This window comes from Pipra filicauda, unplaced genomic scaffold (genome assembly GCF_003945595.2).
Source record: "Pipra filicauda isolate LSUMZ 115617 unplaced genomic scaffold, ASM394559v2 scaffold775_size95755_pilon, whole genome shotgun sequence".
NCBI classification, from domain to species: domain Eukaryota; kingdom Metazoa; phylum Chordata; class Aves; order Passeriformes; family Pipridae; genus Pipra; species Pipra filicauda.
The window spans coordinates 25,372-41,124 of NW_024104948.1; the positions used below are offsets into that span (position 1 = coordinate 25,372).

The 15,753-nt window shown below is 53.3% G+C and overlaps 1 protein-coding gene and 1 pseudogene across 1 annotated transcript; one reads left to right on the plus strand and one right to left on the minus strand.

Annotated features, from left to right (window-relative positions):
* Positions 1 to 3,773: 3,773 nt before the first annotated feature.
* On the plus strand, positions 3,774 to 4,694 carry LOC114002452 (olfactory receptor 14J1-like; the record flags this gene model as incomplete). The annotated part of the gene is made up of 1 exon (XM_027748414.2): positions 3,774 to 4,694. A coding segment is annotated over exon 1 (918 nt), but the record flags the coding sequence as incomplete, so codon positions are not given.
* Positions 4,695 to 11,439: 6,745 nt separating this feature from the next.
* Positions 11,440 to 12,253, minus strand: LOC114002448 (annotated as a pseudogene).
* Between the last annotated feature and the right edge of the window lie 3,500 nt (positions 12,254 to 15,753).

Below are 15,753 nucleotides of genomic sequence, written 5' to 3' on the forward strand. Positions count from 1 at the left end.
ATTTGTAGCTCCCACTCCAGTGGTTGGCACTTGGACCTCCCTCCATACCCAGAGCTCAGAGCTCCCTTGTGCCAGAAAGTTTAAAGAGATTGTGCCTCATTCTGCCAAGACAACCCTTGGGAAAAAGTGTCCTTCTGTGTTTCCTGGGATCAGAGCACTCTATTGTCATCTTCCAAAACCTTGGAGAGGTCCCAGAGATCTCCCAGGAAAGAATTTTGGGCCTCAAGCACATGACCCGTATATAGAGGCTGAGGACTCAGGGGTCAGTGGTGTGAAGATTGAGGACAGTAGAGGAGTAGCCTGAGAGGTCTGGAAGGGGGGTGTCAGAGCTGGTGGAGCTTTTCTTCCTGTCAGAAAACAGCCTAAGAAAGAACTAGTGCCACCAAGGGCAGCTGGGGTGGCCTAGACTGGTGACAAGAAGTCAGAAATTTCCCTCCAAGGTCAGTGTTGTGGTGCAATATGTCACAAAGAAGGAGTCTGGATGAGCCCCAGGCTTTGTGTGTGCAGGAAGAGCCAGGGAGGACGCAGAGATGTCAGTGCAGGAAGGTGCCAGCCAGGTGGGGCAGCCGGGGGGATGACGACAGCCTGCAGGGAAAGGGGCAGGGCATGGACACCGTAGGACAGCCTGGGCTGGAGAGGAGACAGGGAGGGGGAGAAGCTGAAAGGCCCTGACACAGCCACCTTCTGCAGGCCTTTGGCCAGGGCTGCTGTCTGTGCCCCTGATGCCAGGAGAAGGGGAGTGGCCCTTGCAGCCCTGGGGCCTCATGGCCTCCTTGTCCCTGCTCAGCAGCCTGGCAGGTGCCACCCCATGGTCCTGCCCTTGGCATTGCACATCCCACATGCCAGTGCCCCAGGAAGAGCCCTGAGGAATGAGGCAGGGACAGGATCTGCCTTCCCAGGGGCTGGGGGTCAGGGCTTGGTCCTCTGGATTAAGGAAACAAGTCAAGGTTTATTCAGCATCAGAACCACCTTTCCCTTGCTTGTCCATCCTTGTCATCACTGTCTCCAGTTTTCTGCTCTAACTGGAACCTGGGGACACGTTCTCAGTTGTGTCCCTCATTGAGACTCATTAGCACTTCAGAAGAAACTTCAGTGTTTCAATCTCACTTTGACTTCCTGAAAAGTTGTTTGAACTTCCTCTCAGGGACTGAGTCTCATGTAAACAACACCAATCCCCCTGAGGGTCATGAAATGCCTGGGGCTGTTGCTGTGCTGCTGAGCTGGGCTGGGCTCCTGGCACACAGGGAGCTCCTGGCAAGCAGGCAGTGCTGCAGAGAGACAGCTCTGCCCAGGAGCAGCTCCTCTGCACAGCCCAGCAGGGCTGAGAGCGCTGCCTGCAGCCACGAGAGAACAGAAGCAAGGCAGAGGGAGGTTAAAGGCAGTGGAAAGATGGGAGGTGTTCAGCTGAGACTTCCCTTGGGGACACAATTTCACAGGCTCTACAGAGTGAGTCTACAGATGTAGGGCAATGTCGCTTGTGTGCCTGGAGGACTCTCCTAAAGCTGCACATCCCACAGCCTTGGGCATCTGTCAGGACTATCCCAGGTTCTCTATTGCAGAGGGGGAGGATGTGCTCCAGGGCTGGGCTTCCCTGAGACACCATCAGAGGGACAGGGCAGGACGGCTCCTTCTCCCAGAGATGGCTGTGGGTTGTGAGGGTGGGGGTGCAGCCAGGGGTGCCCAGGGCTGTCCTGCAGAGCAGGGTCCCCGTGCTCCAGGGTTCTTTGTGACAGGGTAGGGACTTTACTGCCTGCCAGGGTCAGCAATAACCCTACGTGGCCATTTGCCCTCATCTCTACAGGGAGAAGCTGGAAGTGGAGGGAGAGAAGCCCAGCAGGGCCCAGGCAGGGTCTTCCTGCCCTTGAACGAGTGCTGTGTGGGGTCAGGGCTGCTCACAGATCCAGATCACACCAGGACCTTTCCAGGGGAACTTTAAAAGGGGAAGGACAAAGCACAATTATTATGAAGGAAAGGAACTTCTCTGAGTCAGTGTTTTCAGTTTCCAACTCCTGAGGAATCTGGGGCTTGAGAAGTGGAAAAGGAGCTCTCATGTTGGACAAGTCACTGAGACTCCTGAGCTGTAACTTTGAATGAACAGTGGAGCTGAGAGCAGCTTCCTAAAGTGCCTTCAGCCTCTCCTCTGCCTTTGACAGAAGCAGAATCACTTTTGATGGAATCATCAGTTTTTTTCTGACCTATTTTTTTCTACCTGCAAACAAGAAGAAGTGCCCAGTCAGTGCCCTGCAAACAGGCAGGGTTCTGTAGGGCCAAGGTGAGTGCACAGAGGTTGGAATGGGATCTGTGAGTGCTGACAGGGCGAAGTCATGGCACAGGGAAACAACTGAAACACCTCCAGTGTCATGGAATGTTTAGAGATCCCCATATGACCCCTCCAGTGCAGAGCCCTCCCTCTGAACAAGCCCCTTCCCCTCCTCTCCCACCCAGACAAGCCTCTGCCCTCAGGGCTGGGGGGTCCAAGGGCTGAAGCCCCTCCTGTGCAGGCAGAGCTGCAGCAGAGCCGTGGGGCAGCTCTGCAGCCCCGGGCCCAGCTCCCTGAGCAGAGCACAGGGCTGGGAGCAGCTGCCTGGCCCTGCTGGGCTCTGGGAGGTGGCACAGCTGGCTCAGGGTGACCCTGTCCCGAGTGCCTGGTGGGCTCTGCCCCGGCCTCTCCCAGCCCCACCCTCCCTGTGCTGGGCCTTGTTCCTCTCCTGTCTGTGCCAGGGTTCTTGTTCCCTTGGTGGTGCTGTGGGGCTCTCTGGGCAGGGCAGTTTGAGCTGCAGAGTCACCCCCTGCCCTTGTGGGTCCTTTCCTGCAGCCCTGTCCATGGGAACAAGTGTCCCAGCTTTCCTCTGCCCTGGGGGCTCTGGGCAATGCTGTCAGTGTATCCAGGGAAGGAGCTGAATCTCCCTGAATCAAATGCCATCATCAGGATACTCGGCTGTCTCCCTAAAGTTTCATTTCAAGCTGGGAGCTTCCCTCCAGGATGAACACCTGTCTGTTATCTTTGTGTTATCTGAAAGCCCCAGGAAGAAGCACAGAATTCAACAATGTAGAAAATGCTGTTGGGTTGGGGAAATGAGCCATGTGTGTTTTTGGCTACCAGTGTGGTGCTGAGACCTTGAGAAAGGGACAGACATTTGAGGGTCTGTGGTGGATCCATCTGCTTTCATTAGTACCTGGTGTTTTATAAGGGAAACACTGGGGTGTGATCATCCCTCTGAGAAAGTGAAAGCCCAGAGAATCCTGGAACACAAAAGAGTGACAGACCACATCCCCTCCCTCCCCACTGATCCCTCTCCCTCACAGAACTCCCTTTGTTTCCCCAAGGGCAGCAGAAATGATGAGGTTTCTGACATCCCAGAATAGTCACCAGGGGAGATACAGGGGGAGCTGTAAAACCCTCCCAAACTCTTACCCTGCCTTTACAACTACACTGGAGGTGCAGATGCTGACAGGCCCTTCCACATTGGCAGAGGTTTCACAGGACAGAGTTGAGCATCAGCACAGGTCCCTTCCCCTGCCAATTCTGCAGAGTGGGGCTGAATTCAAGAGCCTGTGGGCAAAGGCCCTGGCCTTCATTGCACACATGGCCAGCATAAACCAGGGCTCCATGCACAGAGCTAAAGGAAGGACTGCTAGAAAAAGAAAACTGTCTGTGTGTGACAGAGGGAGGGGAGTGGTGTGTATGGGAATGGCTTTGATTTTGCTCAGACAGGTCCCCCTTTATTGTCACTGTTTTTTCTCCTGTGACAGTTCCTCATGTCCAGAGGCAGCAAATGTCCAACAGCAGCTCCCTCACCCAGTTCCTCCTCCTGGCATTCGCAGACAGGAGGGAGCTGCAGCTCCTGCACTTCTGGCTCTTCCTGGCCATCTCCCTGGCTGCCCTCCTGGCCAACGGCCTCATCCTCAGCGCCGTAGCCTGTGACCACCACCTGCACACCCCCATGGGCTTCTTCCTGCTCAACCTCTCCCTCACAGACCTGGGATCCATCTGCACCACTGTCCCCAAAGCCATGCACAATTCCCTCTGGGGCACAATGACCATCTCCTACATGGGATGTGTTGCACAGGTTTTTCTCCTCATATTCTTTTTTAGAACAGAGTTTTATCTCCTGACTGTCATGTGCTACGACCGCTACGTTGCCATCTGCAAACCCCTGCACTACGGGACCCTCCTGGGCAGCAGAGCTTGTGCCCACATGGCAGCAGCTGCCTGGGCCACTGGCTTTCTCAATGCTCTGCTGCACACAGTCAATACATTTTCTTTGCCCCTGTGCCAGGGCAATGCCCTGGGCCAGTTCTTCTGTGAAATCCCACACATCCTCAAGCTCTCCTGCTCACACTCAGGCTACCTCAGGGAAATTGGGCTTCTTATGGTTAGTGCCTGTTTAGTGGTTGGTTGTTTCATTTTCATTGTTTTCTCCTATGTGCAGATCTTCAGGGCTGTGCTGAGGATCCCCTCTCAGCAGGGACGGCACAAAGCCTTTTCCATGTGCCTCCCTCACCTGGCCGTGGTCTCCCTGTTTGTCAGCACTGTCGTTTTTTCCTACCTGAAGCCCCCCTCCCTCTCCTCCCCATCCCTGGACCTGGTGGCGTCAGTTCTGTACTCGGTGGTGCCTCCAGCACTGAACCCCTTCATCTACAGCCTCAGGAATCAGCAGATCAAGGATGCCCTGAGAAAAATGATGACTGGATGCTTTTCAGGAGCAATAAAGTGCCATTTTTCTGGTGTGTAGCATTCAGAATGGGACTCTATAATGGACCAACCTTCCTGGTCAGGTTTTTCCTGGAGGTCCTCGGCTTCTTCTTGCAATAATTTCCTGTGCAATTAAATATTATTGTGCATCTGCCTTCTAATTTATTGTCTACCCATTAAATTTGATCCAGAGATGTAAAAATGATGAATTGTGCTCTCTGAGTATTTAAACAAAATAAAGGACCCTGCAGTGCCTTCTTTGTCCAAGACCCTTCTTCTCAGATGTTCCTAAAGGACAGCACACTGCAGGACAGGGTGTATTTGCAAACGGGAAGGGGACAATAATCCCAGCCCAGCAGCACTGCCAGGGAGCAGCAGTGCTTGGTCTTTGCAGAGCTGCTCTCTTGCCACTTCCACACTGTCCTCCTGAGCCCCTTTCTCGCTGTAAGGCCTGAGTGCTCTCTGAGCACAGTCCTGTGGGCTGGAAGCCCTTGGAGCACAGGCAGGGACAGGCCCTGGGAACTTGTGAAGCAGAGCTGGGCTCCCTTCCAGCATCTCCAGGATGCTGTGGGATCTTCTGAGGCCACTGCATGTACTGGGTCACTGCTTCTGTGTCCTTGCTTCAGGGCTGGAACTCTCCTGCAGTGTCTCCATGACACTCCTGCTCTCTGCTTTCCAGGTTTCATTTTCAGATCCAGTCTTCCCCTCCTGTTCACAGGGACATCCTGGGAGTGCTTCAGAGCTGCCATCCTGGGGCAGCTCCTGCCCAGCGTGGGCAGGCACAAGGTCTCTCCCCCTGCTCCTCTCACCTCCCCAGTGCCACTGTTTTCTGCAGGCTCCTCATCCTTGCCCAGCACAGCCCTCCTGGCACAGTTGGACACAGCCCTTGTTCTACCCCCTCCTCAGGCACCTGCCCAACCCCCTGAGCTCCAGCCTGATGGCCAGAAACCTTCAGGGCAGGGAGGCACTGGGGAAAGTGCTGAGGAAACCTTTCAGCTGCACTCAAATCCAATTGGAGGGGTTGACCTTGAGGAACAAATCCCTTCTCATTCTCCAGAACCACCAGGACAACCTGTGTTGTGTTCTGGGCACTAAACTGGAACTGTGGGCTATGGAAAAGGTTTTGGTGTCAGGGCTATTGAGAAGGCTGGGCAGTGTCACTGGGAGACCTCTCCCAAACCCTTGGAAAGGCCAGAGCCATCCCAGAGCTTCCTGGGGCCTTGGCAAAGGCAGACATGGAACCAGTCTGCAAACAGGGCAGCAAGGAGGGTTGGGAGAGTTCCAGACTGCTCAGGCTCAGCAGGGAAGGGGATGTGGCAAGTCCTCCTGCAGCCATTGCCAGGCATGGGAAGGACAAGGCAGGGATTGCAGAACCCCTGTGGGAGGGAAGAGAAGGGGATGTTTTGTGCCCAGACTTTATCGAGGCCTTTGACATGGTCTGCTGGGGTCTCCTTATGGCCAGACTGGTGAGAGCTGGACTGAAGAAGTGGAAGATGTGGTGGGTGGGAAGTTGGCTGAATGAAGAGTGTCAAATAAAATCCATGGTACAAAGTCCTCTTGGCAGCAACTTCCTGATGAAATCCCTCAGTGATCAGCCCTTGAACACCACTAGAGAACATCTTTATTATCTCTCTGTACAATGGGACAAAATGTATTTTCAAGTCCTTTGTGGATGATGCCAAATTTCAGGGAGCCCTTGACCAACCTGTCCTGGTTTAAAGACACATTTTGGGGTGGGAACTCCAATAAAATGAATTCACTTCTCTTTTATTCCCCACCACTACAGGGAGACAAAATACAAGGAGTTATAAGTGACAAAAATAACAGTTCACTGACAAGAAATATAACAGCAAAACCAGCAATATCAACAGAACAGTTCAAAGCATCAACAGAGAGAGAAATTGCCTTCTCTCTCCCCCCCCCCGCCCCGAACTCCCTTTTGTAAACAGATGGAAACAGGGAGGCAGCAGCTCTACTTGATTCCATGGAATTCTGGGGAGGTACAGTGGGCCCTTGGTTCTGAGATGTTTCAGAGTTCCTTCTGTTCCAAAGACATCCTGCATGTCACAATGGGCCCTTGGTTCCATGAGATTCCACAGTGTCCCTGCATTCCTTTGGTTCCATGAGGCCCTGCAGTGTCACAGGGCCACTTGATTCCATGACATTACAAAGAATCAGAATGGCCCCTTGATTTAAGGCCAACTGCACATGGGGCTGCCCTGGGGGGAGTGTGGGCACCCAGACAAGGGAGTTGTCACCCCCCTGGACTCAGCCCTGGAGTCACCACATCTGGACTGGTCTGTCTGTCTGTGAGGTTCCCCATTCTGGAGGAATGAGGAAGAACTGGTGAGGGTCTAGAGGAGATCTGACAGGATGGAGCTTTTCTCCATATTGGAAATAGAATGAAATATCCACAACGAGTAGCAGGGAAGATTGGGACTGAAGGTGAGGAAAATGAAATATCACTCAATGGAGATCCTTGTGCTGCAAGAGGTCACCCAGAGGGAGTCAGGATCAGCCCATGGCTTTGTGTTCCAGGGAACAGCCAGAGCTGGTGCAGAGACATCAGGGAGGGTCTAGAAATGCTGCTGGGAGGGGGTGGGAAAGCAGGAGGGGTGTGTGCAGCCTGCAAGGCCAGAGCAGCAGCAGGGCCAGGGCAGGACAGCCTGCAGGAGAGATGGCCAAGGGCTCTGGCAGGGCTGCAAGGCCCAAAGGCACCCAGGCCTTTGTCCCCTTGCCTCTGGCAGCTGCCTCTGCCACTCAGGCCACCACAAGCCACTTTCCTGGCAGGTTCTGCCCTTGGGTTCTGCCTCGCCCCTCCCTCAGCAGCCTGGCAGGGGTTGCCCAGTTTTGGGCCTTTGTTGTTCCTCCCCCTCCCATCCCAGTGCCCCCCAAACAGCCCTGAGCCAGCCGGGAGGGACAGGATCTGCTGGGCCAGGGCCTGGGGCTCAGCCCTTGGCCTTTGTGCTCCACAAAACCAAGGCAGGCTTTGCTCAGCATTGCAGGGGCCTGCCCAGAGCCTTTGTCTGCCTGCACTCCTGGCCTCCAAGGAGCTGCTCCAAGGAGTCCCTGGGGAGGCTTTGTCAGTGCCTGCCCTCAGTGGGGCCCAGCAATGCTTCAAGGCACTTGGACTTTGGCTTCTGACTTCTTCAGCAGCTTCTTCAATCTTCTCTCAGGACCTCAGGACCATGGGCTGGGCAGCAAACATCCCGTGGGGCTCATTAAATTCCAGAAATCCCTCAGGATCTCTTTGTCTTCCTTTAATTGTCTTCAAGGCAATTTCAAAACAAGTCTTCGAAGTTTGTACTTTTTTTTTGTTTTAATTTAATTATGGATATTTTTAAGTTTAGACAAGAGGTGATAGAGGTGTTCTCCAAGTGATCTTGATGCTGAGTGTCTCCTCAGGAGATCCAGACTGACCCTGTCTGATCAATTTTGCTCCTCACCCCCCAACCTCACCAGTTCTGACATGGCCCATCTTGGACTGACAGCTGATGCAACTCCAAACACACTGTGGGACCCATTAAAACACAGGAAAACAATTTCTTTTTCTTCCTTTAATTGTCTTCAAGTCATCAAGACTTCTACAGCTAATTGGAGTTGTTTTGTAGTTTAGCTAAGGAGGGAGATTTTAAAGTGGACATCATGAAAAATATATATTTTTTGATGAAAGAGAATGATTTACACAGATCCTTGGGATGCAAGAGGGTCAGGGCACAAAGGATTTGGATCCAAAGATAAGGGGACAAAAGACATTACTAGCACTTAATCATTGACCAATTGAACAATTATCAAGTGATTCAATAGCATGTGCTACAATTTTAACAGTGACTGAATTATAGATTCCCAATAACAACATTCCCACCACAGTCAATTCACACCAGGCAGAGATGTGTGGACACATCAAGAGCTGGGTGTGGAAAGGTCCCTCTCCCAAATTCTCCTTGTTGTCAGGGAAACACTCCCCCAAATCCCTTTGTGTTTGCCAACAGACAAGGGTCACAGCTGGAGGAGTGTTTGTTGAGGGGGATCAGAATTGTCCTGGGCACCAGCGAGGGTCTTTGGAGTGTCACAAACTGGAGGGTTCCCGAGCTGGGAGAGGCTGCCAGAGGTGTCCCACTGAGAGGGAGGTGCTGGGGAGCTGCCAGGGCCTCCCTCAGCCCCGCTGGGTGTGGGCTCCCAAGGGACTGGCTTTAGTGATCTGCTGAATTTCCATCCTGGTGTCAGGAATGACTGGAGTTTCCAAACTATTTGGGAATTGGATCCAAACTGTTCCATTTGGATTACAGGTCAGGTAGGGAATTTTCCAAGATTTTCAGGGGATGACTCATTATCCTGTGTTCCCCAACTGCTCTTACACTCATCCCAGTCAGCTGGATGGTTTATTGACAATGTGTCCCGAGGGGCGGCACCTCCGATGCCATAGAAACCCCTGCCCCTGGATTAGGAAACCTTTGGAATTCAGGAGGTGTTCCAGTGGAGCATGACAATGAACAGCAATTTCCCTAAAGCCCAGAGCCCAGCAGAACAAAGGCAGGCCCCATCAGTGTCAGAGCAAAGGTCCCCCATCCCTGTGTCCCTGTGGCCGCTGAGGCGGCAGCGCAGGCCCGAGGCGGTGCCGGGTCCCGGTGCAGCCGGGGCAGAGCGGCGGCTGCGCGAGCGGCAACCCCGGCGGTGAGTGCGGCAGCCCCGTGGGAGCGGCGGCTCCGGGCACAGACGCCGGCGGCAGCCGCTGTGGCTCGTGGAACCGAGTGGCCATTGGGACACTGCAGGGCCTGCTGGAATCCAGGGGCCGGTGGGACACTGGAGCCAAGGGAACCCTGGGATATTTTGGAACATCGTGGACTCGAGGAGCCATTGTGACACTGCGGGGCCTCATGGAACCAAAGGAATCCTGGGACACAGTGGAAACTCATGAAATCATCAGGGTCATTGTGACACTCCAGAACCTCATGGAACCAAGGCTCCATTGTGACACTGCAGGATCTCATGGAACCAAAGGAACCCTCAGAGTTTTTGGAACCTCATGGAATCAAGGGGCTGTTTCTGGCAGGATGCTCTGCTCTGATAATACCTAAAAATTGGTCAGAGAATGCAAACAATGCACACTCTCTGTGGTGAGTTACTGCTGGCGTCAAGGTGCTGTTTTTAATGTTGAATTATGCTAAACCCAAAATGCTTCATGAAACTTCAGACACACATCCTGCTTTTTGAAGCAGGATTTGACAGATAAGCTGCTCCCTGGTCTGCAAATATGTCTGGCAGTCAAACCCTTGATAACTATAAAAGCCCTGTCCAACTGTCATGGGGCAAATTCTTCCACAGACTTCCTTGAAGTGTGTGGAGCTTCTGCCATGAAGTAGGGACAGCTCTTCATGGTCACTGCCCAGGGGTTAAGTGAAAGAGAGGGAACTACCCCTTGTCGCTGTGGGGTGAGTTACCTCAGTCTCTGCTTCAGGATTGTTTCTTTTTGCTGGCTTTGATCCAAATGCTTTGATAGAATGACTTTGATAGACTGCACTGTCTAGTGTACACTATACTGCTAGGAGGTTTTGCCTTTTATACTGTGTAGTAAATAATTCTGATTGAGGTCTTTCATCTGTTCACTTGTCTGGTAAATTGTCTGTTCATTTGTCATAATAAATAATTCATTTTCTAGAAATATTTCTGATTTACCATCACTAAAACCTGCAGGACAAAGTGATTGAATCACACCTCTAGAATTCCTTCTATTGAAACAAAACTCTGAGCTTAAGATTGTACCCAGCCACCGCCAGGCTCCTCTCTGAGAAGGAATTTAGAAAGCAAGGGGGTCCTTTGTGCACCTCGTAGCTCAACGAGACGGCTTCTGCCATCAACTTTGTCTAAGCCTTCCACCCCCCAGCCCCAAGCCGTGACACATGGGCATGTCTTGTGCATGCAGTGCAAACATGGGCTCCTGAGCTGGTCATTTATGTCCCTCCTTGGAGGGAAGAACAAGCCCAATGGCCTGGGGTGAGAGGCCAGTGCTGGGAGCGGCGCTGGCTGTGCCAGGGCACTGCTGGGTGCCCCCACCCTGAGCACTCCCCCCCTTGTGCTGGTCACTGCTGGTTTCCTCTGCAGGGCGTTGTGTTGGGCACATCCTGGAGAGCAAAGTGGAAAGCAGATGGAAGCTTTGAGGCCCTGGCCTGAGGAGATGCCCCTGCAGGATGGCAGTGCTGCTGCAGAGGTCAGCTCTGTGCCAGCAGTGCCCGTGGCTGTCCCTGCCTGCAGTCCCTGGACAGTCCTGCAGCAGGACTGGCACCGACTGCCAGAGCACTGAGGCCTCCAACAACACAGGGCTCTGAAGGACAGTGTGGAAGGGAAGGGAGAGGAGGCCAGGCAGGAGAAGGGCTGCTGCTCCCTGGCAGTGCTGCTCTGCTGGGACTCTTTTCTGGCCCAGCTCTGCACAGAGACACCGACCCTGCAGCTGCAGAGAAGTCAGAGAGGAAAGATGTCAGGCAAACAAGCCAATGCAGAGTTCTTTATTTGGTTGAAGCACACAGCAAGTACAATTGCCAATTTGTACAGCCTCTGGGCCAGGCTAGAGGGGAAAAACTGAATTGAAAATGGTGTTTTTATATATATATTTTTATATACATATATCTTTATATATATAAAGATTTTTTGATGTGAACAAATTCTCACAAAATAACAACCCTACCAGGAGTAAAAATAGAGAAGATATGGTGGGCCTTTAATGAAATACATCACAGGATTGGCCTTTAATGAGGAAGATAACATGCAGAAGAAGGAGAGTTTATTGCTTCTGAAAAACACCCAGTTATCAGTTTCCTCAGGGCATCCTTGAGCTCCTGGTTCCTCAGACTGTAGATGAGGGGGTTCAGTGCTGGAGGAACCACTGAGTACAGAACTGATAGTGCCAGATCCAGGTATGGGGAGGAGATGGAGGGGGGCTTCAGGTAGGCAAATGCTGCAGTGCTGAGGAACAGGGAGAGCACGGTCAGGTGAGGGAGGTACGTGGAAAAGGCTTTGTGCTGTCCCTGCTGAGAGGGGATCCTCAGCACAGCCCTGAAGATCTGCACATAGGAGAAAACAATGAAAACAAAACAACCAAATGCTAAACAGACACCAAACACCATGAACCCAAGTTCCCTGACATAGGACTGTGAGCAGGAGAGCTTGAGGATGTGTGGGATTTCACAGAAGAACTGGCCCAGGGCATTGCCCCAGCACAGGGGCAGGGAAAATGTATTGGCTGTGTGCAGCAGTGAATTGAGAAAGCCAGTGGCCCAGGCAGCTGCTGCCATGTGGGCACAAGCTCTGCTGCCCAGGAGGGTCCCATAGTGCAGGGGTTTGCAGATGGCAACGTAGCGGTCGTAGCACATGATGGTGAGGAGGAAATACTCTGCTGAGATGAAGAAGAAAAAGAAAAAGCTGTGCAGCACATCCTGTGTAGGAGATGGTTGTGGTGTCCCAGAGGGAATTGTGCATGGCTTTGGGGACAGTGGTGCAGATGCAGCCCAGGTCTGTGAGGGAGAGGTTGAGCAGGAAGAAGCCCATGGGGGTGTGCAGGTGGTGGTCCCAGGCTACGGCGCTGAGGATGAGGCCGTTGGCCAGGAGGGCAGCCAGGGAGATGGCCAGGAAGAGCCAGAAGTGCAGGAGCTGCAACTCCCTCCTGTCTGCGAATGCCAGGAGGAGGAACTGGTTGAAGGAGCTGCTGTTGGGCATTTGTTGCCTCTGGATGTGGGGCACTGTTCAAGTAGGAAATAACAGTGACAAGTTAGGGTAGAACATTCTGAGAAAATTCAAAGCCACTTTCCAACATCCCTCTCGCTGCTCCATTGGTTTTCCTTTTCTAGGAGTCTCTCCTTCAGCTCCAGGGCTGGAGCCCTGGTTGGGGCTCACTACATGTTCCATGAGGAACAGACCCTCTGCCCACTTGGTGTGAGGGGTCAGCCCTGCTCTGCACCGGTGGGGTCATGGGCATGGTGGGCACAGGGGCCCGTCCTGGTGTTCAGCTGTGTCACATGAAACTGCTCCCACTGCACTCCCAGTTTCTGAGAAAAACCAGGACAGCAGAAGGCAGTGTCACAGGTTTGTTTCATTTTATTTATTTTTTTTTCCAATTCCCTCATCTCTCCTGAGGAGTGTTCCTGGATGTCAGAACCCCTCAGCATTTCTGATCCACTCAGGGAGAACAAAGCAGGTCCTGCCAGGCAGGAGGATTGTCTGGGACTTAGTGCAGAGTGAGAGGAGCTGGTCTGTCCCTCTCTTGTTCCCAACTGCCTTTGCTTTGCTTCTTCCTGAGATGGACATTGATGACACTCCCATTTTGGTCTGAAAAGCCACCAGACACTGTTGAGAGCAGAGGGATCCATCCCAGACCCCTCAATGTCTCAGCCTGTCTCAAGGGCTCAGCACCCACTTGGAGCCAAGGACACCCGTGGCTCATCTCCCCAACCCAACAGCATCTCCTGGCATGGGCACAGCATCTCTGCCCCTCTCCACTGGGCCTTTCAGAGAACACAGCTGTGCTGGGAGGATGATTTGCATTCTCGAGGGCAGCTCCCAGCTTGGAAGGACACCTCAGAAAAGAGCCAAGTGTCCTAATGACGGGGTCTGATTGAGGGAAAAAGAGCTCCTTACCCAGGCCCACAGACTTCACTGCCCACACCCCACAGGGCAGAGGACAAGTGGAATGTCTCATTCCCAGGGACACCCCTGCCATAGGGGAATCCCAGGATCAGTGTTGGACTGTGTAGCTTGAACTCCCCTCCCTAAAGAGGCTGACTGAGAGAAGGAGGGAACAACCTCAGGACCAGGGGCAAGCTGAGAACCAAGGAAATGCACAGGGAGGGTCCAGCTGGGAGAGGCCAGGGCAGAGCCCACTGGGCACTCAGGGCAGTGTCACCCTGAGCCAACTGGGCCACCTCCCAGATACCAACAGTGCCAGCAAGTTGTTCTCAGCCCTGGGCAGTTCCTCAGAGTTCCCTCTAGAGCTCAAACCAGCAGGCATGTGGCTTGAGAGCTTGAGAGAAATCCCTCCTTGGACCTTCCCCTCGAAGTATCCCCTGGAAAATGTCCTGGGCTGCTCTGGTTCTGTGAGCAGACCTGACCCATGAAACTCTCACTCAATAGCAGAAGAAACCTGCCCTGCCCTGCCAGGCTTTGTTCTTTCCACCCCCAGCCTCTGCCCAGCCCTGAGGGAGCTCCCCAGCCCGGCTGAGAGCTGCCCCTGGCAGTGGCAGAGCTCCTGCCCCGGCACAGCCCTGGGCTGCAGGACCCTGCTCTGCAGGACAGCTTGGGGCAGCCTGGGTGGCACAGCCCGGCTTCACAACCCTGCAGCCATCCCTGGGAGAAGGGAACCCTGCTGGGATGTGCCTGGGATGGTGCAGCAGGGAGTGGGATGTGCCAGCGTTAGGAGATCTTTGCACCAACTGCAGACACATTGCCCTTCATGCTGACTCACCGTGAGGAAGCCTGGAAAGATTCCTCCAGTGGATATTCCTCTCGACTTCCCTCCCAGCCCAGGCTGTGTGTAACCTCTCTCTGCCTTGCTTTTCTTCCCTGGGTGCTGCGAGCAGTGCCCTCAGCCCTGCTGGGCTGTGCAGAGGAGCTGCTCACCAGCAGAGCTGTCTCTTTGAAGCTCTTCTTGGTTGCCAGGAGCTCCCTGTGTGCCAGGAGCCTGGCCCAGCTCAGCAGCACAGCAACAGCCCCAGGCATTTCATGACCCTCCAGGGGGTTGATGTTGTTTACATGAGACTCAGTCCCTGAGAGGAAGTTCAAACAACTTTTCAAGAAGGCAAAATGAGATTGAAACACTAAAGTTTCTTGTAATGCTAATTAGTTTCATTGAGGGACACAACTGAGAATGTGTCCCTGGGTTCCAGATAGAGCAGAAATCTGCAGACAGTGATGACAAGGATGGACAAGCAAGGGACCCCTGACCCCCATCCCCTGGGAAGGCAGATCCTGTCCCTGCCTCATTCCTCAGGGCTCTTCCTGGGGCACTGGGATGTGGGATGTGCAATGCCAAGGGCAGGACCATGGGGTGGCACCTGCCAGGTTGCTGAGCAGGGACAAGGAGGCCATGAGGCCCCAGGGCTGCAAGGGGCACTCCCCTCCTCCTGGCATCAGGGGCACAGACAGCAGCCATGGCCAAAGGCCTGCAGAAGGTGGCTGTGTCAGGGCCTTTCAGCTTCTCCCCATCCCTGTCTCCTCTCCAGCCCAGGCTGTCCTACGGTGTCCATGCCCTGCCCCTTTCCCTGCAGGCTGTCGTCATCCCCCCGGCTGCCCCACCTGGCTGGCACCTTCCTGCACTGACATCTCTGCGTCCTCCCTGGCTCTTCCTGCACACACAAAGCCTTGGGCTCACCCAGACTCCTCCTGGGTGACGTGTTGCAGCCCAGTGTTTTCCTTGGAGTGAAATTCCTTTTTCCTCACGTCCACTCGGGACCTCCCCAGCTGCACTTGGCATTAATTCTTTCTTTCTCATGCTCTTTTCTGCTCTGACAAAAGGATCCACCATCTCTAAATCCTCCCTTCAAGCCCTCTCAGGGCTGTCCTGTACTGTCCTCAGTCTCCACACCAGTGAGGCCACAGCTCCTTAGCCCCTCTCTAGTGCTCATGTGCTTGAGACATTTAAAGCCCATCTTGGGAGATCTCTGGACACTCACTAATGTTTTTGCAGATGAAAATATCGTGCTCATAGTCTAAGTAAATCACAGTTGCCATGACAACCAGCATACATTCTCATTGCTATGGTCAGTTACCATGGCAAATAGAATAAATTCTCATTGCCACCGTCAGTTACCATGGCAACCGTAATACATTGTCATTGCTATGGTCGGTTACCATGGCAACCATAATACATTCCCATTGCTACAGTCATTTACTGTGGCAAACAGCATACTTCCCACTGCTATGGTCAGTTACCATAGTAACCATAATACTTCCCACTGGTACAGTCAGTTACCATGGCAACCAGCATACATTACAATTGCTATGGTCAGTGACCGTGGCAATCATCATACATTCCTATTGCTATGGTGAGTTGCCATGGAAACCATCATACA